General features: G+C 44.5%; 2 protein-coding genes across 8 annotated transcripts in view; one reads left to right on the top strand and one right to left on the bottom strand.

Moving 5' to 3' along the window:
- Positions 1 to 20076, top strand: part of LOC143807307 (uncharacterized) — a 125568-nt gene extending 105492 nt beyond the window's left edge. Inside the window, exons 1-6 of one of the 5 annotated variants that reach the window (XM_077288708.1) lie at positions 7273 to 7418; positions 7505 to 7694; positions 18626 to 18650; positions 19518 to 19570; positions 19666 to 19720; positions 19846 to 20069. In XM_077288708.1, coding sequence (XP_077144823.1) covers positions 7413 to 7418; positions 7505 to 7694; positions 18626 to 18650; positions 19518 to 19570; positions 19666 to 19688 — 297 coding nt within the window. In that variant the 5' untranslated portion in view covers positions 7273 to 7412 and the 3' untranslated portion in view covers positions 19689 to 19720; positions 19846 to 20069. The other 4 variants (XM_077288705.1, XM_077288707.1, XM_077288704.1 and 1 more) reach the window with 4 other exon arrangements.
- A 1315-nt stretch (positions 20077 to 21391) lies between these two features.
- The window catches only part of VSTM2B (V-set and transmembrane domain containing 2B), a 79481-nt gene continuing 75672 nt past the window's right edge, over positions 21392 to 25200 (bottom strand). For all 3 annotated transcript variants that reach the window (XM_077288694.1, XM_077288695.1, XM_077288696.1), the window contains one exon: positions 21392 to 22214. In XM_077288694.1, the coding sequence (XP_077144809.1) occupies positions 22126 to 22214 (89 nt within the window). In that variant the 3' untranslated portion in view covers positions 21392 to 22125. The remainder of the gene's footprint in view (positions 22215 to 25200) is intronic.

Raw genomic sequence — 25200 nt, 5'->3', positions numbered from 1 at the left:
CTGCTGTTTATTTTCTAGTTGAGAATCACAGAATCCTTTCCAGAACTTGGAAGTAAACTGCACTCCCCGATCTGAGATGACTTCGTCCGGAACTCAATGCAACCGAAACACATTATGGATTACCAGATCTGCCGTCTCCTTGGCTGAGGGAAGACCAGTGCAGGGAATGAAGTGGGCAGCCTTAGTAAGGCGATCTACAACCACCAGAATAGAATTTTTTCCCCCAGAGGTGGGAAATTCAACTATAAAGTCCATTGAAATAGACCCCCAAGGACGAGAGGGGACAGGTAGTGGTTGAAGCAGTCCAGTAGGTGATACACGGGGAGTCTTGAAATGTGCACAGATCTCACAAGAGAGAACATAGCTCTTCACATCCTTCAGACAGGTAGGCCACCAAAAAAAACGGCTCAGAAACTCCTGTGTCTTCTGTACCCCTCGATGACCCGCCAACTTGGAATCATGGACAAACTTGAGGACCTGCAGCTTTACGGCCTCTGGAACGTATAAACGTTGATCCCGGACCCACATACCGTTTCTGAGAACCAAGTTCACATAAGCAGTCGGGTTGGCAAGAAATGGATCTGCGTCATAGGCCTCCTTAATGGTCTTCCATAAGTCCATATTCAGAATGACTCCGATAAAGTTGGCATCAGACAGGACAGTCTTAGACGGGGTCCCAGGTACGGAATCCATGGCATGAATTCGGGACAAAGCATCCGCTTTCCCATTACGTGAACCTGGGTGGTGCGAAATGACAAAGTTAAATTGATTCAAAAAGAGACTCCAACGAGCCTGCCGTGGAGAAAGACATCTCGCAGATCTAAGGAACTCCAGATTGCGATGATCCGTGAGCACAATAACTTGTTGTGATGCCCCCTGCAGATGGTGTCTCCATTCCTTAAATGCAGCGATAATGGCAAGAAGCTCCTTATCTCCCACATCGTAATTCTTTTCTGCAGCGGAGAGTCTGCGAGAAAAAAAAGCACATGGATGTAACAAGCTCTTCTCTCCTGTTCTTTGTGAGAGGATGGCCCCCAGAGCGCAGTCCGAAGCGTCCACTTCTACGATGAATGGAAGTGCTGGGTTTGGGTGAATTAGTACAGGTGCAGACGTAAACCGGGATTTAAGACAATCAAAAGCTTCCTGAGCCTGTGCGGACCACAAGAAAGTATTTTCCTTCTTAGTTAATTGTGTTATGAGTCGCACAATTTAAGAGAAATTACGAATGAATCGTCTATAGAAGTTTGCGAATCCGATGAAACGCTGTACCTCCTTGACATTTTTAGGTGCAGGCCAATCATGAATAGCCTGGATCTTACTTGCTTCCATGTTAAGCCCCTGTGGCGAGATGACATATCCCAGGAACTGAATCTCTGTGCGATGGAATTCGCATTTCTCAGGCTTGATGTAGAGGTGATTCTCTTTTAGACGCCTCAGGACGGTCTTCACATGCTCCTGATGTTCCTCCAAAGAGTCAGAGAAAATCAAAATGTCGTCCAGGTAGATCACAACAAAATGGTCCAACAGATCTCTGAATATATCATTTGCTAGATGTTGGAAAGTAGCCGGAGCATTGCTGAGACCGAAAGGCATCACAAGATATTCGAAATGTCCATACCGACACCTAAATGCTGTCTTCCATTCATCTCCAGGACGGATCCTTATTAAATTATATGCTCCTCGAAGATCCAACTTGGAGAAGATCTTGGCCTGTCGTACCCTTTCCAGCAGTTCAGGAATTAACGGTAACGGGTAGCAATTCCGGATGGTCACTTTGAGCTCTCGATAGTCAATACATGGTCTAAGAGTTCCATCTGTCTTTTTAACAAAAAAATGGGTGCTCCTGCTGGTGATGAGGAGGGGCGAATGAAACCCTTAGCCAAATTCTCATCGATGTACTCTTTCAATGCTTGCAACTCTGGGTCTGCTAGTGGATAGACATTTTTGAAGGGAATAGCTGCTCCGGGAAGCAGCTCAATGGGACAGTCATACGGTCTGTGAGGAGGAAGCTGGTCTGCCATTTTTTCTCACAAATGTCTGAAAATTCACTATAAACAGGTGGTAAAGACGATACCTCAGTAACCCATACTGTAGCCCGTGGACTTGTCTGGCCTGTTACCAGTGTCTCCTTTGATGGAAAGGTGATCTCCTTAGTCTCCCAGTTGATAGTAGGATTGTGTAACTGCAACCATGGAATTCCTAAAATTAAAGGGAAATGTGGAGAAGAGATCAACATAAATGACAGTTTTTCCTGGTGATCAGGCTCTATGAAAACTTCCAGAAGTCCCGTCTCCTGATCTACAGGTCCAGAAACTAGAGGTGAGCCATCCACCGTTTCCATAGTTACCGGAGCTGCTCTCTGCTGAATTTGTATGCCATATTCCCTGGCAAAAGCTATGTCCATAAAATTTCCTCCAGCCCCTGAATCCACCATGGCTGCACAAGGAATCCATTGTCCCGCCGACCGGATCTTAATGGGAAGGGAGCAATGTGTGTCCTTACGCTTCGGAGTCTCAGGAGAGGCAGTCATAGATAGAGAGGAGAAGATGGCACTCATTGAAAAACTAGACTCCGACGTAATGGATTCAGCATCTTGATTTTCAAATTCCCCTACTGTGGCTAGTACCTTGCGAGGTCGCTTGGGACAGTTGATGAGGAAGTGATCTGACTGCCCACAGTAAAAACACAAACTCTCCCGGAAACGATGCTCTCTGCGCTCGTTACTCTCACGATGCTGTAGTGCATCCACCTGCATGGGAACTGGTTCAGCCTCCCAAGAGGACTTGCCAGTAGATTCTTTAGGAGGAAGGAAAGAGTTAGTGACACGATTAGAGGCTACAAATTTCTCCTGTCTGCGTTCTGTAACACATATGTCAATACGTACAAAATGCTGAATAAAAGCGTCTAACTCTTCCGGAGCATCTGCATGAGCTAGTTCATCTTTCATCTTTCAACACATTAGACAATCCTCTCCTAAAAATAGGTAATTGAGGATAACTGTCCCAAATCGTATCCACCGCCAGCCGTCTAAACTCAGTAGCGTATTCGATGACAGAACGCTTACCCTGACGTAAAGCTAACAAAGCGGTCTCAGCAGCAGTGCGTCGATTAGGATCATCGAACATCATGGACATAGCAGCAAGAAAATCGTCAAGGTTATTCAAGCGAGGGTCACGAGTCTCCATAAGCGGATTTGCCCATGCAAGAGTTCGGGAAGTGAGCAACATGATAATACATAAAACCTTAGATCGATCAGTAAGGAAATGGGCGGCATGCACATCAAAATACAAAAGGCATTGATTTACAAACCCACGAAACTTGTAACGGTCCCCACTGAACCTAAATGATGGTAACTTGGGAGGAGTAGTTGGCTGGTGGCTGGGGTGGAGGTGGAGGTGCCCGTGCAGTCATCAGACCAGCCACCTGATTACTTAACTCCTGAAGAGCCTGCCCAAAATGAGCCTCCCAGTTAGCAACCTTGTTTTGCAATGCCTCTATATCCCCCTGTAAAGAGTGGATCATAGAAAACAACTGATCCATCTTTGTCTCGGTCGACATTATCCCAGCAGATTCCTTTATGGCCTGAGTATCCTGTAATAATTATATGGGTACTACGGAATCTAATAGCATGGGATAAAGCCAGTCCGAGAACAAAGTTGCAGCAAAGAATGTCTTTACTAGAAACAGAAATGTAACTGAATTTGACAGATACTTCTACAATTGCAACGAGGTCTTCAGCTCTATATAGTAAATAACAAACTGAGCATAATGCAGATATTCCTGCAGTAGTAACAAGGTCCTCAGCACAATAAAGTAAATCACAGCAGACTTAGAAGCGAACAGATATTTAAACAAGGCAGTCCAATAAGGTTATAGTGCGAATGCACACAGTACTTGAAATGAGGAAGTCCAGCAAAACTTGATCACACATGTGCCAGTACTTGTTAGTAGGAGTCCAATAATTCACAGATGATGCGTTGTGTGAATGCAGTCCTGAGAAAGAGAGGACGAGGGGAAAAGAGGGAGAATGCCATCTAAGCGTAGTAGATGAGTAAATATTTCTGGATGAGATAAGCACAACTTGAATCTTGCTCACCTGGTGTGGTTGTGCAAAGAGGCACAACACTGGGAAAAGTTTTGCAAACAAAGACACTTCCACTGGTGCTCAGCTCGTCGAAGAAGTTCTAGAGGCGAGAGGTAGCTGAATGCAGAAAGGCAGTCCACCGAGTAGTGAGCAGAAGAAGCAGGGAGTTCACCAGCAAACCGGCAGAAGCTCAGGAGCCAGCAGCACAAAATACTCAGGCACCTTAGAACACCTGACCCGGACTTTAATAATCAGGACAGACAGGAAGTTCCATGACAGGGCGAGATCCAAGACTCCATCTTGGATCAGGGCGAACAGGCACTAGGAAAGTCCAGAATCCTTACAGCCCTTTTTAAAGGGTTATTCCCAAAAATGATGAAAAAAAAAATAATAATGAGAAAAATGAAAAATATTGTGAGGGCTTGACTCACTCATCTTCTTCCCAAGACACGGGAATGCTTCTTGTGGTAAAACACCTGCTGGTTTATTGTGGAAGAGCATAAACCAAAGCAGGGTTCAGCAAAGTAAACATGGCCTTTCTGGCATAACGGCAAAACAAAAAGTCCATGTGTCGGAAGGATTCGTCCTTTCAGACCAACATGTGTCTTCAGCTCCACCTGGAGACACGTCTGGTGTCTCTCCTCTCCAAACCACAGCACACAGACTGCCTCTCAAGTCCAGCTATTTAAACCCAGACCATGTGACTGATCACATGTCTGTGACATCACGCAGATCCTGTCAGCACACGGCTTTCCGACTCTGCAGTTGGAGATAAGGTGGACACCCTCCCACCCACTCTATAGATGTCCACATAAAACCAACCCAGGTATGCAATTTTAATGTAACCCTAAATATCCTGGTTTCACATCACTGATGCTATTATGCGCAGTGACATATCTTTCCTTATATACCGTTCCAGTGACCCCATCACAATATGTAAAAAATATGAATTGCTCAGTGTCCAATGATTCAGAAAAGGGTTTTCTGTAGTGATGGGCGAACTTGCTCGGATAAGCAAGCTCGGGAGCTAACCAAGTGTCTTCGGCATGCTCGAAAAATATGTTCGATTCCCCGTGGCTGCATGTCTCGCGGCTGTTTGACAGCCGTAACACATATAGGGGTTGCGTAACATGCAGCCGCGGTGATTCGAACATATTATTCGAGCACGACAAAAACGGCTTACCAGAGCACGTTCACTGATCACTAGTCAGCACATAAATGGAGGTACCGAAAACCCTTTAAATTTTGTCTCCAGAACCCAACTATATAAAAAAAACAACAAAAGATGAGGTTGTAAATACTTCAAGCTAAGAACACCCCTCGATGCCCGCTCCATGCCTTTCTATGGGCTCCGGATCGCCCTGTTCTTCCCGGTTTGGATCACCTTTTGGGGTCTTGTGATTAGTACACTGGTTTCTCCCCCGTTTCGCCGGCACAATAAGCCGGTGATGTGACCTCTGCCGCCTCCTCTACCACTTCCTCCGTCTTCTCATCAACACTCCGGGCTCTTGTTTCGCAGAGATAATACTTTTAAATGTCTGCTCAATGGCTTCCGCATATATTTTCCATCTCTCCTTCCTCTCGCTTTAATCCCCCGCTGCGCTCCTCGCCTGGTGTATTGTAATTCACTTCTGTAGAACGGAATTTCTTGGCTTTTTTTTGTCCAAATTCCCAGGTACGAAAATCTAAAAATACCCAGTAATGGTCCATGCTGTGAGCTCGTTTTACTCTTGGCATCTAGTGGTACAATATGCAATGTTTTCCTTAAATGCCACAAATTGCAGGGTGTCGGAAACTTGGTGCAGACTCCAGCGTGTTCATACAGTGATGCTATCAGTCTATTTAAAGGTATATTTATCCGAAAACATTCCTCGGCAAGAATCGAAAATATTACGGGGAACCGTGAACATCACTGGACCAAATTCCTCTTTGGTTTGGATTGGAAAAGACGTCCTGGGCAAGGAGGAGGACAAAAGTCTGCATCTCTAGCAAAAATCCCTGTAAATAACTTAAAAAACTTCTAATTAATGGGTTGATTGTGACTTGTAGGATCGCTACTTCCAACAGGTGGCGCTATAGAGTTTAAGTCCTCTTTTCCTCAGAAGAGGCAATTTGAATATTTAAAAAACTTCTGAAATTTATCAAGACTTTCATTTCATAGCCCCCCGGAATAGGACCACTAAATTTATGCAAAGGGGCATCTTTTGGGTTGTCTTTGTAAAAGAAAATGAAATCTATACCAGCCACCATCCCTTTAAAAGCTGCAATTCTTCACTGATCACAAGGCACCCCTCCACCTTTATTGGGTCCAGTCCTCCACTGAACCCTTATTTTGTAGTAATCCGAAGTGCCAGTGCTGAGAAGCCACGCTTCCGCACCCCTTTTAGCTTATATTGTGCAATAGTAGTGCGCCAGTGTTTGTTTCATGTCATTGTCGTTTCAGGCATTTCTTTTGCCTTTCTTATTGGCGGCACACAGATTATTATAGCGTATACAAATTTGTTTATTATCTATATATATTTCTTGTATTTTGGGGTCAGCCTTGCTTCGGGGTTGCTAGGGCTCATGGATTGGGACACACGTGAGGCGGCATGGAGGGCCTCTTCTTCCAATGCCTTCCTGGAAGACAACAATGTTCAGGTTGATACAGATTTTTCAGGTCTCACTACAGAGTTGATTGCATCACAGAAACATGGCATTAGGTTACTTTGGAATATTGGGTGTTTGGAGGAGTATTTTAAACTTAATATTGTCCCTAGGGGGCTTAGGATTTCTATTTCCATCCCCCACTTTTCGTACTTTATGGGAACAGGGCCTGATACACTGCTCCAATATTTTGATCAATTTACTTATTACACATGATAGGGAACTTTTGACCACTGTCAAAACTGAGATAAAAAATTTGGAAACTAAGCTGAGTAATTTTGATGAGGCCTCACAGGTCCAGCCCTTTAGAGCAAAGCTCAAGGATCTACTTGACAAGTATGACAAAGAGATCATGTCTAAAAAACGTTCCAAGTTCTTAAGGGACAAGACGGACTTTGATAACAAGACAGCATTTTCTTGGATACATCAGGGGAACAGACGTCGGGGTCCTAATTATAAACAAAGGGCAACTGGCACGGAGAGACGAGCACCATCTGCAGATTTACACACTTCCAGCAATTTATTTTTTTTATCCTCGGCAGAAAGCGAAATCGACCCAGGACCAGGCGAGGACACAGGAAGCGTGGGGTCATCTGTTCGGGTTACCAGGAGCCACAGTTACAGGCCGCCACGTCGCAACTTACGGAGACAACTCCACAAGTGATCTCCCCACTCTCTGATAATGTTGGTGAGTATAATCAGGTGGATGCTCTCCAGATTATTAACCTTTCCAGCTATGTCCTTTCGCCATATGAGTCTTCTGTTCTTTCCAAGGGCCTAACCTTTTCACCAGTCCAGCAGATGGATAAGTTCACCTTGAGAAAAGATCTCTTCCTGCTCTGCAGAAAATTCATCTTGCAGGCTCTTCATAACAGACCACAGGTTACACCCCTATTGGATCAGACCGAGCAAAGGATGTTCCAGGATCTCGTGGACCTGCTACATGAGGGTGAGGAGGTATCAGGTAGGTCCAAATTCCCGCACAGAAACAGATCCCGTGTCTCACCACCTTTTTCCATTGTTCCAGCGATAAAAATCTTTTTTGAAATGGCCAAGAGGGACATTGAGACATTGCCGACCAAGATCCCGACTACGGCCAATTTGACATCTTTGGAGAAACGTGCGTTATCTCATTTAAAAAATAACAATGAGTTCATTATACGTGAAGCAGACAAGGGCGGCAATATCGTTCTCTGGCCCTATGACCTTTACTTGGAAGAAGCACACAGACAACTTGATAATTCTAGATTTTATCGCAGGCTTCCATCAGACCCCACCGGTGTGTACTCGACCAAATTGAGAACACTTATTGACAGTGCTTTGGACTTGGGCATAATTAATAAGGGGGAATGTGACTTTATCTGGGTTAAACATCCTGTTGCGTCAACTTTTTATATGTTGCCAAAAATACACAAGGACGTCCACAAGCCACCTGGATGTCCTATTGTTTCCAGCAAAGGGAGACTATGTGAAAAGGCTTGCACATATATTGATTTTTTTCTGCAACCCCTGGTACTAGAACTCCCCTCGTACATCAGAGACTCGTCAAACTTCATCACATCATTACAAGAGATTACGCTTCCCCGGGTGACATTATGTGACATGTGACGTTTAGTCACTTTATTCAAATATCGATCATGACCATGGCTTACAAGCGGTACTTTTTTTCTTGGACCGGCAAGTAAATTCAGATAGGATGCACGATTCTTTTATTGTGGATCTTGACTTCATCCTCAAGCATAATTTCTTTTTATTCGACATGACGTTCTTCCTTCAAGTTTCTGGCATGGCCATGGGTGCCCGCTGTGCCCCGGCCCTGGCGAATCTCTTTTTGGGGCGGTGGGAGTCCACCATTGTTTACAATTCCATCTGGTACAAGTCCAAGGTGCGACGCTGGCTCAGGTACATCGATGATGTCTTTTTTTATTTGGTCGGATTCCCTGGATGAGGTTGGCACCTTCATCAACTCCCTCAATGACAATGTCTTCAACATCTTTTTGACCTCTTCGTGTTCTTTCTCCTCAGTGTGTTTTCTGGATCTCAACATTATGTGCCAGGATGGTGCTTTATCTACTCGCTTATATCGTAAGCCTACTGCCACAAATAATTTATTAGAGTATCGCAGTTTCCATCCGCCGCACAATAAGAGGGGTGTTCCTGTGGGACAATTTTTGAGAACCAGGAGAAACTGCACGCTTGACGAAGATTTCCGTAAAGAAGCCCAGGATCTGACTGCGAGATTCAAGAGGAGGACTTATCTGTTATGACCCCAATGGCGAGGGTCTCAGAGGAACGTGGAAGTCTGCAGAATACAAAAATCCAGCTCATAGGGCAGTGGTAACTGGGTTGACCATATATCTACTCCTAACGCCAACACTAGAAGTAGCCGGGGATCATTCCTACGTTGATTCTAGATGACACGCGCCAGCTGGAGAATCTAGCTACCCCTAGTAGAGGAAAACAAAGACCTTTCTTGCCTCCAGAGAAGGGGACCCCAAAGCTGGATAGAAGCCCCCCACAAATAATGACGGTGAGGTAAGAGGAAATGACAAACACAGAAATGAACCAGGTTTAGCACAGAGAGGCCCGCTTACTGATAGCAGAATAAAGAAAGGTAACTTATATGGTCAACAAAAACCCTATCAAAATCCACACTGGAAATTCAAGAACCCCCGAACCGTCTAACGGTCCGGGGGGAGAACACCAGCCCCCTAGAGCTTCCAGCAAAGGTCAGGATATAGATTTGGAACAAGCTGGACAAAAATACAAAACCAAAACAAATAGCAAAAAGCAAAAGGCAGACTTAGCTGATATAACTGGAACCAGGATCAGTAGACAAGAGCACCGCAGACTAGCTCTGATAACTACGTTGCCAGGCATTGAACTGAAGGTCCAGGGAGCTTATATAGCAACACCCCTAACTAACGACCCAGGTGCGGATAAAAGGAATGACAGAAAAACCAGAGTCAAAAAACTAGTAACCACAAGAGGGAGCAAAAAGCAAATTCACAACAGTACCCCCCCCTTAGTGAGGGGTCACCGAACCCTCACCACGACCACCAGGGCGATCAGGATGAGCGGCATGAAAGGCACGAACTAAATCGGCCGCATGAACATCAGAGGCGACCACCCAGGAATTATCCTCCTGACCATAGCCCTTCCACTTGACCAGGTACTGAAGCCTCCGCCTGGAGAGGCGAGAATCCAAGATCTTCTCCACCACGTACTCCAACTCGCCCTCAACCAACACCGGAGCAGGAGGCTCAGCAGAAGGAACTACAGGCACAATGTACCGCCGCAACAAGGACCTATGAAATACATTGTGAATAGCAAACGACACAGGAAGATCCAGACGAAAAGATACAGGATTAAGGATTTCCAATATCTTGTAAGGCCCAATAAAACGAGGTTTAAATTTGGGAGAGGAGACCTTCATAGGAACAAAGCGGGAAGAAAGCCACACCAAATCCCCAACGCGTAGTCGGGGACCCACACCGCGGCGGCGGTTGGCAAAGCGCTGAGCCTTCTCCTGTGACAACTTCAAGTTGTCCACCACATGATTCCAGATCTGCTGCAACCTATCCACCACACGATGCTTAGCACCCTCGAGCCAATGACGCCACTCCTCAAATGCCCACTTCATGGCCAACAACTCCCGATTGCCCACATCATAATTTCGCTCGGCAGGCGAAAACTTCCTAGAGAAAAAGGCACAAGGTTTCATAACAGAGCAACCAGGGCCTCTCTGCGACAAAACGGCCCCTGCCCCAATCTCCGAAGCATCCACCTCAACCTGAAAGGGAAGTGAGACGTCAGGCTGGCACAAAACAGGCGCCGAAGTAAACCGGCGTTTCAACTCCTGGAAAGCCTCCACGGCAGCAGGAGCCCAGTTAGCTACATCGGAGCCCTTCTTGGTCATATCCGTCAAAGGTTTCACAATGCTAGAAAAATTAGCGATAAAACGACGGTAGAAGTTAGCGAAGCCCAAGAACCTCTGAAGACTCTTAACTGACGAGGGCTGAGTCCAATCAAGAATAGCTCGGACCTTGACTGGGTCCATCTCCACAGCAGAAGGGGAAAAAATGAACCCCAAAAAGGGAACCGTCTGTACACCAAAGAGACACTTTGAGCCCTTGACAAACAAAGAATTTTCACGCAAAATTTTAAAGACCAACCTGACCTGCTCCACATGCGAATCCCAATTATCAGAAAAAACCAAAATATCATCCAGATAAACAATCAAAAATTTATCCAGATACTTCCGGAAAATGTCATGCATAAAGGACTGAAAAACTGAAGGCGCATTGGAGAGCCCAAAAGGCATCACCAAGTACTCAAAATGACCTTCGGGCGTATTGAATGCGGTTTTCCATTCATCACCTTGCTTAATGCGCACAAGGTTGTACGCACCACGAAGGTCTATCTTGGTGAACCACTTGGCACCCTTAATCCGGGCAAACAAGTCAGACAACAGCGGTAAAGGATACTGAAATTTGACAGTGATCTTATTCAAAAGCCGATAATCAATACAAGGTCTCAAAGATCCGTCCTTTTTTGCCACAAAAAAGAATCCCGCACCAAGAGGGGAAGAAGACGGACGAATATGTCCTTTTTCCAGAGACTCCTTGATATATGAACGCATAGCGGTATGTTCAGGTACCGACAGATTAAACAGTCTTCCCTTAGGAAATTTACTGCCTGGGATCAAATCTATAGCACAGTCACAGTCCCTATGAGGAGGCAGTGCACTGGACTCAGACTCACTGAAGACATCCTGATAATCAGACATATACTCCGGAACTTCCGAAGGCGTAGAAGAAGCAATAGACACAGGCAGGGAATCCTCATGAATACCACGACAGCCCCAACTTGAGACTGACATAGCCTTCCAGTCCAGGACTGGATTATGGGTCTGTAACCATGGCAGCCCTAAAACAACCAAATCATGCATTTTATGTAAAACCAGGAAACGTATCACCTCGCGGTGTTCAGGAGTCATGCACATGGTAACCTGAGTCCAATACTGCGGTTTATTTGCTGCCAATGGTGTAGCATCAATACCCCTAAGAGGAATAGGATTTTCTAATGGTTCAAGAGTAAATCCACAGCGCTTAGCAAATGAGAGATCCATGAGACTCAGGGCAGCACCTGAATCTACAAACGCCATGACAGGATAAGATGACAGTGAGCAAATCAAAGTTACAGACAGAATAAATTTAGGTTGCAAATTACCAACGGTGACAGGACTAACAACCTTAGCTATACGTTTAGAGCATGCTGAGATAACATGTGTAGAATCACCACAGTAGTAGCACAAGCCATTCCGGCGTCTATGAATTTTCCGCTCATTTCTAGTCAGGATTCTATCACATTGCATTAAATCAGGTGTCTGTTCAGACAACACCATGAGGGAATTTGCGGTTTTTCTATCACATTGCACCGAATTAGGTGTCTGTTCAGACAACACCATGAGGGAATTTGCGGTTTTGCGCTCCCGCAACCGCCGGTCAATTTGAATAGCCAGTGCCATAGTATCATTCAGACCTGTGGGAATGGGAAAACCCACCATAACATTCTTAATGGCTTCAGAAAGGCCATTTCTAAAATTAGCGGCCAGTGCACACTCGTTCCAATGTGTCAGCACGGACCATTTCCGAAATTTTTGGCAATACACTTCAGCCTCGTCCTGCCCCTGAGACATAGCCAGCAAGGCCTTTTCTGCCTGAATCTCAAGATTGGGTTCCTCATAAAGTAAACCGAGCGCCAGAAAAAACGCATCAAGATCAGCCAATGCCGGATCTCCTGGCGCCAGCGAAAAAGCCCAATCCTGAGGGTCGCCCCGTAAGAACGAAATCACAATTTTAACTTGCTGAGCAGAATCTCCAGATGAACAGGGTCTCAGGGACAAAAACAATTTACAATTATTCACGAAATTCCTAAACTTAAACCTGTCTCCGGAAAACAGTTCAGGAATCGGTATTTTAGGTTCTGACCTAGGATTTCTGATAACATAGTCTTGTATGCCCTGCACACGAGTAGCCAGCTGGTCCACACTTGTAATCAAGGTCTGGACATTCATGTCTGCAGCAAGCATAGCCACTCTGAGGTAAAGGGGAAGGAGAAAAAAAAAACTCAGAATCTTCTTTCTTATAATCCCTCTTCTGCAATGCATTAAACATTTAATACTGGCCTGGCAAACTGTTATGACCCCAATGGCGAGGGTCTCAGAGGAACGTGGAAGTCTGCAGAATACAAAAATCCAGCTCATAGGGCAGTGGTAACTGGGTTGACCATATATCTACTCCTAACGCCAACACTAGAAGTAGCCGGGGATCATTCCTACGTTGATTCTAGATGACACGCGCCAGCCGGAGAATCTAGCTACCCCTAGTAGAGGAAAACAAAGACCTTTCTTGCCTCCAGAGAAGGGGACCCCAAAGCTGGATAGAAGCCCCCCACAAATAATGACGGTGAGGTAAGAGGAAATGACAAACACAGAAATGAACCAGGTTTAGCACAGAGAGGCCCGCTTACTGATAGCAGAATAAAGAAAGGTAACTTATATGGTCAACAAAAACCCTATCAAAATCCACACTGGAAATTCAAGAACCCCCGAACCGTCTAACGGTCCGGGGGGAGAACACCAGCCCCCTAGAGCTTCCAGCAAAGGTCAGGATATAGATTTGGAACAAGCTGGACAAAAATACAAAACCAAAACAAATAGCAAAAAGCAAAAGGCAGACTTAGCTGATATAACTGGAACCAGGATCAGTAGACAAGAGCACCGCAGACTAGCTCTGATAACTACGTTGCCAGGCATTGAACTGAAGGTCCAGGGAGCTTATATAGCAACACCCCTAACTAACGACCCAGGTGCGGATAAAAGGAATGACAGAAAAACCAGAGTCAAAAAACTAGTAACCACAAGAGGGAGCAAAAAGCAAATTCACAACACTTATCCCAACAAATGTATCTCTCAAGCTTACCAGAGGGCCAGGCTCCAATCACAAGTCTCTCTTCTGGAGCCTGCAAGGAAACCTCCTGATAAATCTGTCCGCTTCATCACGGGATACAATACTCATTGGTCCCAGGTAAGACAGGTCTTACAAAGACACTGGGGGATACTTACGACAGATGCAGTAACATCACAGATTGTTAGTGAACGACCACTTATGACCGCTAGGAGAGCACCCAACTTAAGAGATATTCTTACAAGAAGCCACTATACTAGACCCACTACGAGATTAAATCGAGGCATTTCACTTAAGGGTTCCTTCCCCTGCGGTGATTGCAACATGTGCCAATACATGCATCCTGTCAGGGATAAGTTTTGCAATCCCACTGACCAGACTGAACACAGTCTGAAGGCCTACATTAATTGCAAGACCATGAACGTGGTCTATGCAATTATTTGTCCTTGTCCACTCGTATATGTGGGACAAACCCAGGAGTTACGCCGACGCATCCAAAAACATTTTTCCACCATTAATACTGCGCTGGTGGACTCTCGCAGGGGCAAAGATCTTACTACAGTGGCATCTCACTATCTATTACATCATGCGGGCAGATGCTCAGGCACTAGGATAGTTGGTCTTGAACAGGTCAGGGGCTCTGGCAGGGGTGGATCGCTTGAGAATAAACTCTTGCAAACGGAAGCCCGATGGATATTTTTGTTGCATTCCACAGCTCCGCTGGGTATAAATGAAGATCTTCTCTTCACGGGTTTCCTAGGTTAAACCATTGTTTTACAACCTGTCTCTTGTGTTTCCTTGTAGATGGTGCTTTTGATTTATTTTGGTTCCTTTTTTGACCTCCGTATGAAGGGAGCAATCTTGAGGAATGGAAGTTATTCATGAACATCTTTCCAATTGATGGAGGAGTTTACAACTACAGATCTGCATGTGGCTTCCAGTATTTCTTCATCTAATTCTGGAAGAAGAATCTAAGAGATTTTTATATCTATCTGGACTTTATGACCCCAACTGGGCATTATATGTATATAAAATGTGAGTTTAATCGGACTTCTTCTATCGAACCATTGCAGATCTATATACTTTTTGGACATTATGGTTTCTCAACAGGTTGTAGTCCTTGGATGTTCATTAGTATTTTTCTCCTACTTGGCAGGTTCCCTACTCCTTTTTCCTGACCACTGTTATCGATAATAGGTTTCCTTGGTCGTACTTGTATACCATGGGTTGCCTTTGGGTTACTGACTCTCTTTTACCATTCATGGTGGGCATTAGTTATCCGAGGATTCCTTTTTGCTCCGTTTCCGCTCTGGGGCTTGGCATATTTTGTGCTTGCGCCAGTCGTCCTTTATTAGCTAGATGTTTCCGTGGTTATACCTGTATGCCATAAGCTCCAGCTTGGTTATTGGTTAGCCCTGCCTTTTTGTTGAAATTTTTAATGTCTTGTGGTGGGACATTATTTTCTCAAGGAGTTCTTAATACTCTTTCTCTGGTTTGGGACATAGCCTATCTTACACAGGCTTGTTTTCTCCCCCCTCCCCCCCTCGGGCCTTTCCTTTTATGGATGTGGTCTTCTAAGCCGATTGGCTGGTGGCTCCGGGCATGGATATCCTTGGGAATTTTTTCCTTTTTACCCGGATTATTTTGATCATGTGGGTACTCACCTTCTTTTGGAATGGTTTTATTCTCCTCTGGCATTTGCCTGCGTCATTCGGACTTTCCTTCCTCCTGTGGTGCAATATATAATTCTGTAATTCAACACGGTTGTTTTTGTTATTCATTGGTTTCTGTTAATTATTTATTTCTTATTATTTTTTCTCAATAAATATAGTATGTGACATCAGAAGGATATGTTGCTGCACATAATGTCTTTAATGGGTTTCTCTTTACAGGTCTTTTTTTACAGGGGGAAGCTAAAGATAACCACAAAGAGTACTTATATTAATTATAATTATGACTCGTGCTATGTGTCTTCTCTTGTCCTGGTTTCATTTGTCATACTTACATACGTGTATGTGTGTCTTTATATGTGTTTCTTATGTCTTGTGTGTCTGGTGTCCTGTTCGTATTGTTATTTGTTATCTGTATTCAGTTCCTTATACCATGCTTACTCATGCCATAATTGTCATTTTGTTCTGGCCCTTCTTCTCTTTTTTATCCACTCAATGTCCAAGTCCATGATGCGCTGCGCTGAATATTTCTGGCGCATGCGCATCGTGTACTACTGGCAGGGACGCCTGCCTGCATTCATCTGCCCTTCACTTGTCATTTCCGGTTCCGGCCCTGTGCATACCTCGCGCGCTGATCTGAACCTACCCAAAGGTATTTAAACTGAGATTGGTCGCTCTTATCATTACCTTCCCCTGATGAAGCCGTCCTTGTAACGGCGACACGCGTAGGGTTCGTCCCCACGCTGATCCCGGCCTCTTCTCTTTTCCCCGGTGGCTGTCTTTTAGATGTGGGATTCACACATGGCTGGATTCAGATCTTTATTGGTGCCATATTGAGGTCATGGTTATACTCACAAACCAAGGGCACAACGCGCCCTGATATATTATTAGGTTTATGGTTGCGGTGGCTACCGCTGTGGCTGGGTTATTCTGCTTATAACTTGTGGCATAACTTTGATTTGCGCCACTACCCCTGCTTTTTTATGTACATTGATACTTTTTTGGCATACAGGTACAGACTAGATGGGATATAGGGGTGTATGCTCAATCACTCAGATTCATCTGTGTTGATCCATCTATCCAAACATGTGTTGCGTACGTTTCCAGCCCTGGGAAGTTGATTAGCTATTCATGCTATTTTATACGAGGTCACATGATATATAGTTATTGTGTATTATATTTTGTCATATTTGGAAAACAATTGTCTTACACATGTATTTTTGTTATTTTTGGCGGGATCTTCTGGGTGATGGTGGGAATTTTTAGATGTTTTTAAATTGGTTGTATCAATAAAAGTTTGCCTTTTTCATATTACATTTATCAGTGGTGTGCGGTATTGTAGAGTGGTTTCTTTGTTCTTTTTGTTTGCCATGTTACATTACCACAATTCCGCACTCCTTTTAGCTTATATTGTGCAATAGTAGTTCGCCAGTGTTAGTTTCATGTCAGTGCTGAGAAGCTTTGAAAGTCACATGCAAATGAGTCAGGAAGCACATTGGGGGTGTATCAATGTACTTCGACTGCAGAAACACCCCCCCTATTCACTTCCAGCCTAATTTGCATGTGGCTTCAAAGCGTCTCAGCGCTTAATTTAAATCAAACCTGTACTAGTGACAAATACAGGGGTTTATCTTTAGAAGTTGCAATTATACTTAGCCTTCAGACCGTTATGTCGCCCTAAGGTCTTCTTTCCCAGTGTGAGAATACCAGTATTGGAAATGACACATCATAGTTGGGAGTCCTGTTATAATTTTTGCTGGGGTCCAAAAGCTTTAAACCGGATCTGTCAAAAGTTTTTGCAATATAATCTGTATATATAGCAGATAGATCTGTTAGACCTGATGAGACTGGTGCATTTACCGGCGTGGTTATCCATATCAAAGTAAGTTGATTTTATGTGCATTTTATGACACCAGTTAGAGCGAGAGAGCTCATTAGTCAAAGTGTATTCACTCTGCCTACTCCGCCTGATAGTTATTCAGTCTCCACTCACCCAGACTGACAGCTATTCAGTCTCCACTCACCCAGACTGACAGCTATTCAGTCTCCACTCACCCAGACTGACAGCTATTCATAGTCCACCCACCCAGACTGACAGCTATTCAGGCTCCACCCACCCAGACTGACAGCTATTCAGTCTCCACTCACCCAGCATGACAGCTATTCAGTCTCCACTCATCCAGACTGACAGCTATTCAGGCTCCACCCACCCAGACTGACAGCTATTCAGTCTCCACTCACCCAGCATGACAGCTATTCAGTTTCCACTCACCCAGCCTGACAGCTATTCAGTTTCCCCCACCTGGGCATACAACTATTCAGTCTCCCCCACCCAGACTGACAGCTATTCAGTCTCCATTCACCCAGACTGACTATTCAGTCTCCACCCACCCAGACTGACAGCTATTCAGTCTTCACTCACCCAGACTGACAGCTATTCAGTCTCCACCCACCCAGCATGACAGCTATTCAGTTTCCACTCACCAAGCCTGACAGCTATTCAGTCTCCCCCACCCGGGCATACAACTATTCAGTCTCCCCCACCCTGATTGACATCTAGGCGGACATTTGAGAGAGTTCCGTTCGTGCACACATACCATCCGCTTATGCCAAAGGTGCACTCCATAATCAGAAAACATTGGCCCCTTCTATCCAAAGCCTATCCCAATATTGATACATTATGTGTACCAAGAGACCACCTAATTTGAAGGACAAACTGGTGAGAGCTGATATAGGGAGCACGCGCCCCAATACCACACAAAGACTACTATCCTCCCGTCGTAATGGTACGTTTCCCTGTCTTAACTGTGCTGCTTGCTCGAATGTGATTAAGTCAGAAAACATCACCCATCCGAGGACCGGTCGATCCTACCCAGTACATGGTTTCTTTACGTGTAACTCCAATTTTGTGGTTTACCTAGTCAAGTGTCCATGTGGCCTCCTCTATGTGGGAGAGACCACACAACATATTAAGGATCGTATTGCTAGCCACAAATCTACTATTAGATGTGGCAAAACCCGGCTACCCCTGCCGGACCATTTTCACAAGTTCACACACACAGTGGCACAGCTCAAATTTCAGGTCATCAAGCATGTCCCTCACCCCAGAAGGGGTGGGGACCACATTAGATTACTTAAATCACGTGAATCATATTGGATCCACAAATTGGACACAATGGCACCCAAGGGACTAAATAGGGAGATTGATTGGCTCTTGTGAACACTTATTAATGCTTTTCTCTGTTGTTTTTCAGACTCGCTAATATACTGTGCCTCTAGGTGAGTTTTGTCCTTGCTCCATTTCCGATTTCATTTTTATTTTTATTTTTATTTTATTTATTTTTGCTCTTATTATTTTCATTTTTATTTTTTCAATTTTTCTCATTTTTTTTCTTATTTCCATTTTGCTCCATTTTATTTTATTTTTAATTTTTAATTTTTATTTCCACTTTTCCAGCCTTGCTATTTTCAATTAATACATTCTTGGTTCAAATATGGTCCATTTCATTTTTATTTTATTTTATTATTTTTTATTTTCATTTTTCCACCTTTTGTACCATTTATTTTTTTTCTCTTATTTTACTGCTATTTACCATTTTTTCCTTGAAATTGGATTATATTATATTACGTTAGGTGCCCATTCCTCAGCGCTCTATCTCATTATATATCGCCTGCCTTATTTCTGTGAGACCAGGGTGACACAAGGCTACTATTCCCTCCACCGCCACATTAGGCTAAAAAGTCATACAGAAATTCCCCTAACAACAACCATGCAGCCTTAGTGCATATCGCTGCTCCCACGGCCGTAATCGGCCCCATACAGGCATTTAGATTGCCCTAACAACAGCCGCGCTTGCGCAGTTCATGTTGCTTTCTCCTTGGCCTCATACGGGCATTCCGGTTTCCCTAACAACAGCCGCGCATGCGCAGTTACCATTTAAGCACAGCGTTATGTCACTTCCGGTCCGGCGCTACATAACGCCGCACTGGAGACAGATAGCTACACACCACCGCAGCTAGGCACGGGAGCGCCGCAGTCCACGCTACTGAAGCAGGTATATTTTACCCCCACTATATGTGCGCACACTCCTTACAGCCCTATACGTGGTATACCCATACCATCACACTATATGTCTGTTTCTACAGATCCCCTACGATCCATATTTGCGCCACTACGCCTGGGCACTACATAACTATAGGTATTTTATTTTCAATCTCTCTGTTTTACCCTCTCCCTTCCTGAGTTCTTCTCAGTACTAATGTACCTTTCAATGTACCTTTAAATCTCCTACAGCATCATTGGGACCCTTATCCTGATTTTTCCTATACCTTCTATCTACCTGAACAAGGTAATAACATGTTACTCTACATTGCTCTCTTCATTTGATACCAGTCTTTGACAGGCTATGTAAATATGTATATACTTGTATATGAATGTATATATGCTTATTGATATGTGATCTATCTCCAATAGGATGACCTGGATCCCTGGGGACCCTTATGGATATATGAATTTATCATTTATTTATCATTTACTTATGATTATTTTTGTTTTTTGTTTTTTCTTCTTGTTGTTTATTGTCCACAGCGAATATGATAAAGGCTCCGGCGGAGCCGAAACGTCTCTTGTCGCTTTGTTAAAATATTCTGTAATGCTCCCAGAAACATATTGAATAAATTTAAAAGAACCTGCATTATATTCCCTGTGAGATTGCGGTGAACCTATATTTAACTGATTGACATCTATTCAGTCTCCACTTATCCAACCTGACAAATATTAAATCTCCACCCAGAATGACAGCTACTCAGTCTCCACCCACCCAGACTGACAGCTACTCAGTCTCCACCCACCCAGACTGACAGCTACTCAGTCTCCGCCCACCCAGACTGACAACCATTCAATCTCCACCCAGACTGACAGCTATTCAATATCTGCCCCCCCAGACTGACTGGCAGATATTTAAAGGGAACCTGTCACCCCCAAAAGCGAAGATGAGCTAAACCGCCATCAGGGGCTTATCTACAGCATTCTGTAATGCTGTAGATAAGCCCCCAATGTATCCTGAAAGATGAGAAAAACGAGATTATACTCACCCAGGGGCGGTCCGTTGCGGTCCGATCAGATGGGCATCACGGCCCTCTCCGGGGCCTCCCATCTTCATACGATGACGTCCTCTTCTTGTCTTCACGCTGCGGCTCCGGTGCAGGCGTACTTTGTCCTGTTGAGGGCAGAACAAAGTACTGCAGTGCACAGGTGCCGGGAAAGGTCAGAGAGGCCCAGCGCCTGCGCACTGCAGTACTGTGCTCTGCCCTCAACAGGACAAAGTACGCCTGCACCGGAGCCGCAGCGTGAAGACAAGAAGAGGACGTCATCCTATGAAGAAAGGAGGCACCGGAGAGGGCCGCAATGCCCATCTGATCGGACCGCAGCGGGACCGCCCCTGGGTGAGTATAATCTAACCTCTTTTTCTCATCTTTCAGGATACATTGGGGGCTTATCTACAGCATTACAGAATGCTGTAGATAAGCCCCTGATGCCGGTGGGCTTAGCTCATCTTCGATTTTGGGGGTGACAGGTTCCCTTTAATCTCTGCCCGCCCGGCCTTATGCTGCAGCTTGTACTGAACAGTGAGAGATTTCTGTAGTGGTTTAAAGAAGGGACGCTGAGGATCTGTCACCCAAGCTAGGTGGGTGGCAATTCTGCAGCAGCAGAGAGGTGGGACGCTGAGGAGCTGGCAATCCGTTTAAGTGGGCTGACATTTAGTGGCAGCAGGGAGGAATAACACCAAAGAGCTGTCATTTATGCCAGCCAGACGAAGCGATATGAATTTTAACAGTAAATACTCCAGTCTCATCAGGTCTAATGTATCACTTCAACAATAATGTTCAGTTTGTATAGTAAAATCTAGTGACAAATCTGCTTGTTTACCCCTGTGGACAGATTCCCTTTCTTTTTCTTTTTTTTTTTTGCATAAATTGTAGATAATTCGAAAGTTTTTACCAAATATAAAATATTGGTGTCTTATCTCAAAATCATTTTATTCAACGGTTATTCAGCATTATACAATACAGTAGTTTTTTTTTGTTATAAACAAATTTTCTTTTCATGTTTCCAATCTTTATTTAAAAATAAATATTATCGATGGTGATTGATGATGGATCTGACATGTGCCTTCTGACAAAGAAAAAAAAAGAAAAAAATTACTGAAATTAAATAATTTAATTAAAAAAAAAAAGGGTAAAAAATCCAAAACGTTAAGCACATTCTGATTAAAAATATTATTTTTTTTTTCCCCCGGGAAAATGTCGCTGGCAACTCAAGCTTACAGGTCGTCATAAAAATAACTGATCAACAGTTCGTGCAAAAAGAACGAAAAGAATGACAACAATTTTTTTTATTATTATTATTTTTTTTTTATGGAAATGCCTGATAAGTTATGGATCTCAAAGTCATGTTCAGAAATCATAACGGGCCGTGCGCGCAGCAAGGCGGAGACCAGACTCTTTGTTTTCATTGGAAACTTGTTGCGTCATTTTGGGAGGTTCATTTCTTATAAGATTCTCCAAAAATATGTTGTTTTTTTTTAAATTACATTTTTATTTTTTTTTTCACCGTGAAGTATTTGCCATGCTTCATTCAGTCTTTTTTTTCCTGTCCTTTCTAAATTTGCAGCTTTCATTAAAGGGGAGGGATCTGGGTAAAGTTCATATGGGCTTGTTTGGTTGGTTCAGGAATGATTCACAAAATGGTCCATCAGTGATTGAGTAGTAAGAAGACGAACTGATGAAGTACCAACAGGAACGTGTAGAGGATGGGATCACTGGCAAGATTTGGTCCCGTTCCTGCAAGACAAGAGATAATCTGATTAGAATTTTGCTTCTATCATACGCAATACCGGCACTGACCCAATAGGTGGCAGCAGTGAGATGGTAGCCTGAACAGCTAGAGAATTAACAAGTTGACATTTCATTGCAGCTTTGGATGTGACTAGTGTATACCGACCAAGATTTGTGAAAGACAAGTAATTCAAAGTATGTGTCAATTTACCAATGTCAACCCTGTAGTCATACATTTCTCAATATAGTCTCATCTTCATTGGCATAGACTTTGAGAAGAACTAGTCACCAGGGAAAAATGAGGCAGTTTTTGTTCTCATTTTATCCCTGTTGCTCCCCTGAGTATTATTTTTAATTCTGCCATATGATTCATTGGATTTGGGCCCAATTTTTATGGTTTTTACAAGGAGTTGTTGCTCTCAGGATCCTTAGGGGCGTGTCTGTGCTGTTCTGTATAATTACCCTGTAAGGATTGCCCCCTTGGTAAAGACCATAAAAATTTGCATATTGCACGCACCAAGTAAAAAGGCTCAAATAACTAAACCGGTATGGAAAGTTGTCCTCTTAAAGTAGCACTCCATTATTTTCCTGTAGCATAGGCTGATACATCTTAATAAATAATACTTCCACTCTGTATTTCCAGTGCATATATTATAAAATATACTTTCCCCTGTCCCATCAGCATCTCTTCACCAAAGATGGAGCAAAGAGGAAAATAGGAGGAGCAGTGGAGAATAGATGGAGCAGAGAGGAAAGTAGGAGGAGCAGTGGAGAATAGATGGAGCAGAGAGGAAAGTAGGAGGAGTAGATGAGAATAGGAGGAGCAGTGAGGAAAGTAGGAGGAACAGTGGAGAATAGATGGAGCAGAGAAAAAAGTAGGAGGAGCAGTGGGGAATAGATGGAGCAGAGAGGAAAGCAGGAGGAGCAGTGGAGAATAGATGGAGCAGAGAGGAGAATGGATGGAGCAGAGAGGAAAGTAGGAAGAGCAGTGGAGACTAGATGGAGCAGAGAGGAAAGTAGGAGGAGCAGTGGAGAATAGATGGAGCAGAGAGGAAAGTAGGAGGAACAGTGGAGAATAGATGGAGCAGAGAGGAAAGTAGGAGGAGCAGTGGAGAATAGATGGAGCAGAGAGGAAAGTAGGAGGAGCAGTGGAGAATAGATGGAGCAGAGAGGAAAGTAGGAGGAACAGTGGAGAATAGGAGGAGCAGAGAGGAAAGTAGAAAGAGCAGAGGAGAATAGATGGAGCAGAGAAGAAAGTAGGAGGAGCAGAGGAGAATAGGAGGAGCAGAGAGGAAAGTAGGAGGAGCAGTGGAGAATAGATGGAGCAGAGAGGAAAGGAGGAGAAGCAGTGGAGAATAGATGGAGCAGAGAGGAAAATAGGAGGAACAGTGGAGAATAGATGGAGCAGAGAGGAAAGTAGGAGGAGCAGTGGAGAATAGATGGAGCAGAGAGGAAAGGAGGAAGAACAGTGGAGAATAGGAGGAGCAGAGAGGAAAGTAGGAGGAGCAGTGGAGAATAGATGGAGCAGAGAGGAAAGTAGGAAGAGCAGAGGAGAATAGATGTAGCAGAGAGGACAGAGGGGAAGTAGGAGGAGCAGTGGAGAATAGATGGAGCAGAGAGGAAAGTAGGAACAGTGGAGAATAGGAGGAGCAGAGAGGAAAGTAGGAAGAGCAGAGGAGAATAGATGTAGCAGAGAGGACAGAGGGGAAAGTAGGAGGAGCAGTGGAGAATAGATGGAGCAGAGAAGAAAGTAGGAGGAGCAGAGGAAAATAGATGGAGCAGAGAGGAAAGTAGGAAGAGCAGAGGAGAATAGATGGAGCAGAGAGGAAAGTAGGAGGAGCAGAGGAAAATAGATGGAGCAGAGAGGAAAGTAGGAAGAGCAGAGGAGAATAGATGGAGCAGAGAGGAAAGTAGGAGGAGCAGAGGAGAATAGGAGGAGCAGAGAGGAAAGTAGGAGGAGCAGTGGAGAATAGATAGAGCAGAGAGGAAAGGAGGAGGAGCAGTGGAGAATAGATGGAGCAGAGAGGAAAATAGGAGGAACAGTGGAGAATAGATGGAGCAGAGAGGAAAATAGGAGGAACAGTGGAGAATAGATGGAGCAGAGAGGAAAGTAGGAGGAGCAGTGGAGAGTAGATGGAGCAGAGAGGAAAGTAGGAGGAGCAGAGGAGAATAGGAGGAGAATGGAGGAAAGTAGGAGGAGCAGTGGAGAATAGATGGAGCAGAGAGGAAAGGAGGAGGAACAGTGGAGAATAGATGGAACAGAGAGGAAAGTAGGAGGAGCAGTGGAGTATAGATGGAGCAGAGAGGAAAGTAGGAGGAACAGTGGAGAATAGGAGAAGCAGAGAGGAAAGTAGGAAGAGCAGAGGAGAATAGATGGAGCAGAGAGGACAGAGGAAAGTAGGAGGAGCAGTGGAGAATAGATGGAGCAGAGAGGGAAGTAGGAGTAGCAGAGGAGAATAGATGGAGCAGAGAGGAAAGTAGGAAGAGCAGAGGAGAATAGATGGAGCAGAGAGGACAGAGAGGAAAGTAGGAGGAGCAGTGGAGAATAGATGGAGCAGAGAGGGAAGTAGGAGGAGTAGATGAGAATAGGAGGAGCAGTGAGGAAAGTAGGAGGAACAGTGGAGAATAGATGGAGCAGAGAAAAAAGTAGGAGGAGCAGTGGGGAATAGATGGAGCAGAGAGGAAAGCAGGAGGAGCAGTGGAGAATAGATGGAGCAGAGAGGAGAATAGATGGAGCAGAGAGGAAAGTAGGAAGAGCAGTGGAGACTAGATGGAGCAGAGAGGAAAGTAGGAGGAGCAGTGGAGAATAGATGGAGCAGAGAGGAAAGTAGGAGGAACAGTGGAGAATAGATGGAGCAGAGAGGAAAGTAGGAGGAGCAGTGGAGAATAGATGGAGCAGAGAGGAAAGTAGGAGGAGCAGTGGAGAATAGATGGAGCAGAGAGGAAAGTAGGAGGAACAGTGGAGAATAGGAGGAGCAGAGAGGAAAGTAGA

This window comes from Ranitomeya variabilis, chromosome 2, assembly GCF_051348905.1.
Source record: "Ranitomeya variabilis isolate aRanVar5 chromosome 2, aRanVar5.hap1, whole genome shotgun sequence".
In the NCBI taxonomy this organism is placed as follows: domain Eukaryota; kingdom Metazoa; phylum Chordata; class Amphibia; order Anura; family Dendrobatidae; genus Ranitomeya; species Ranitomeya variabilis.
This window is presented reverse-complemented; position numbering and strand designations above follow the sequence as displayed.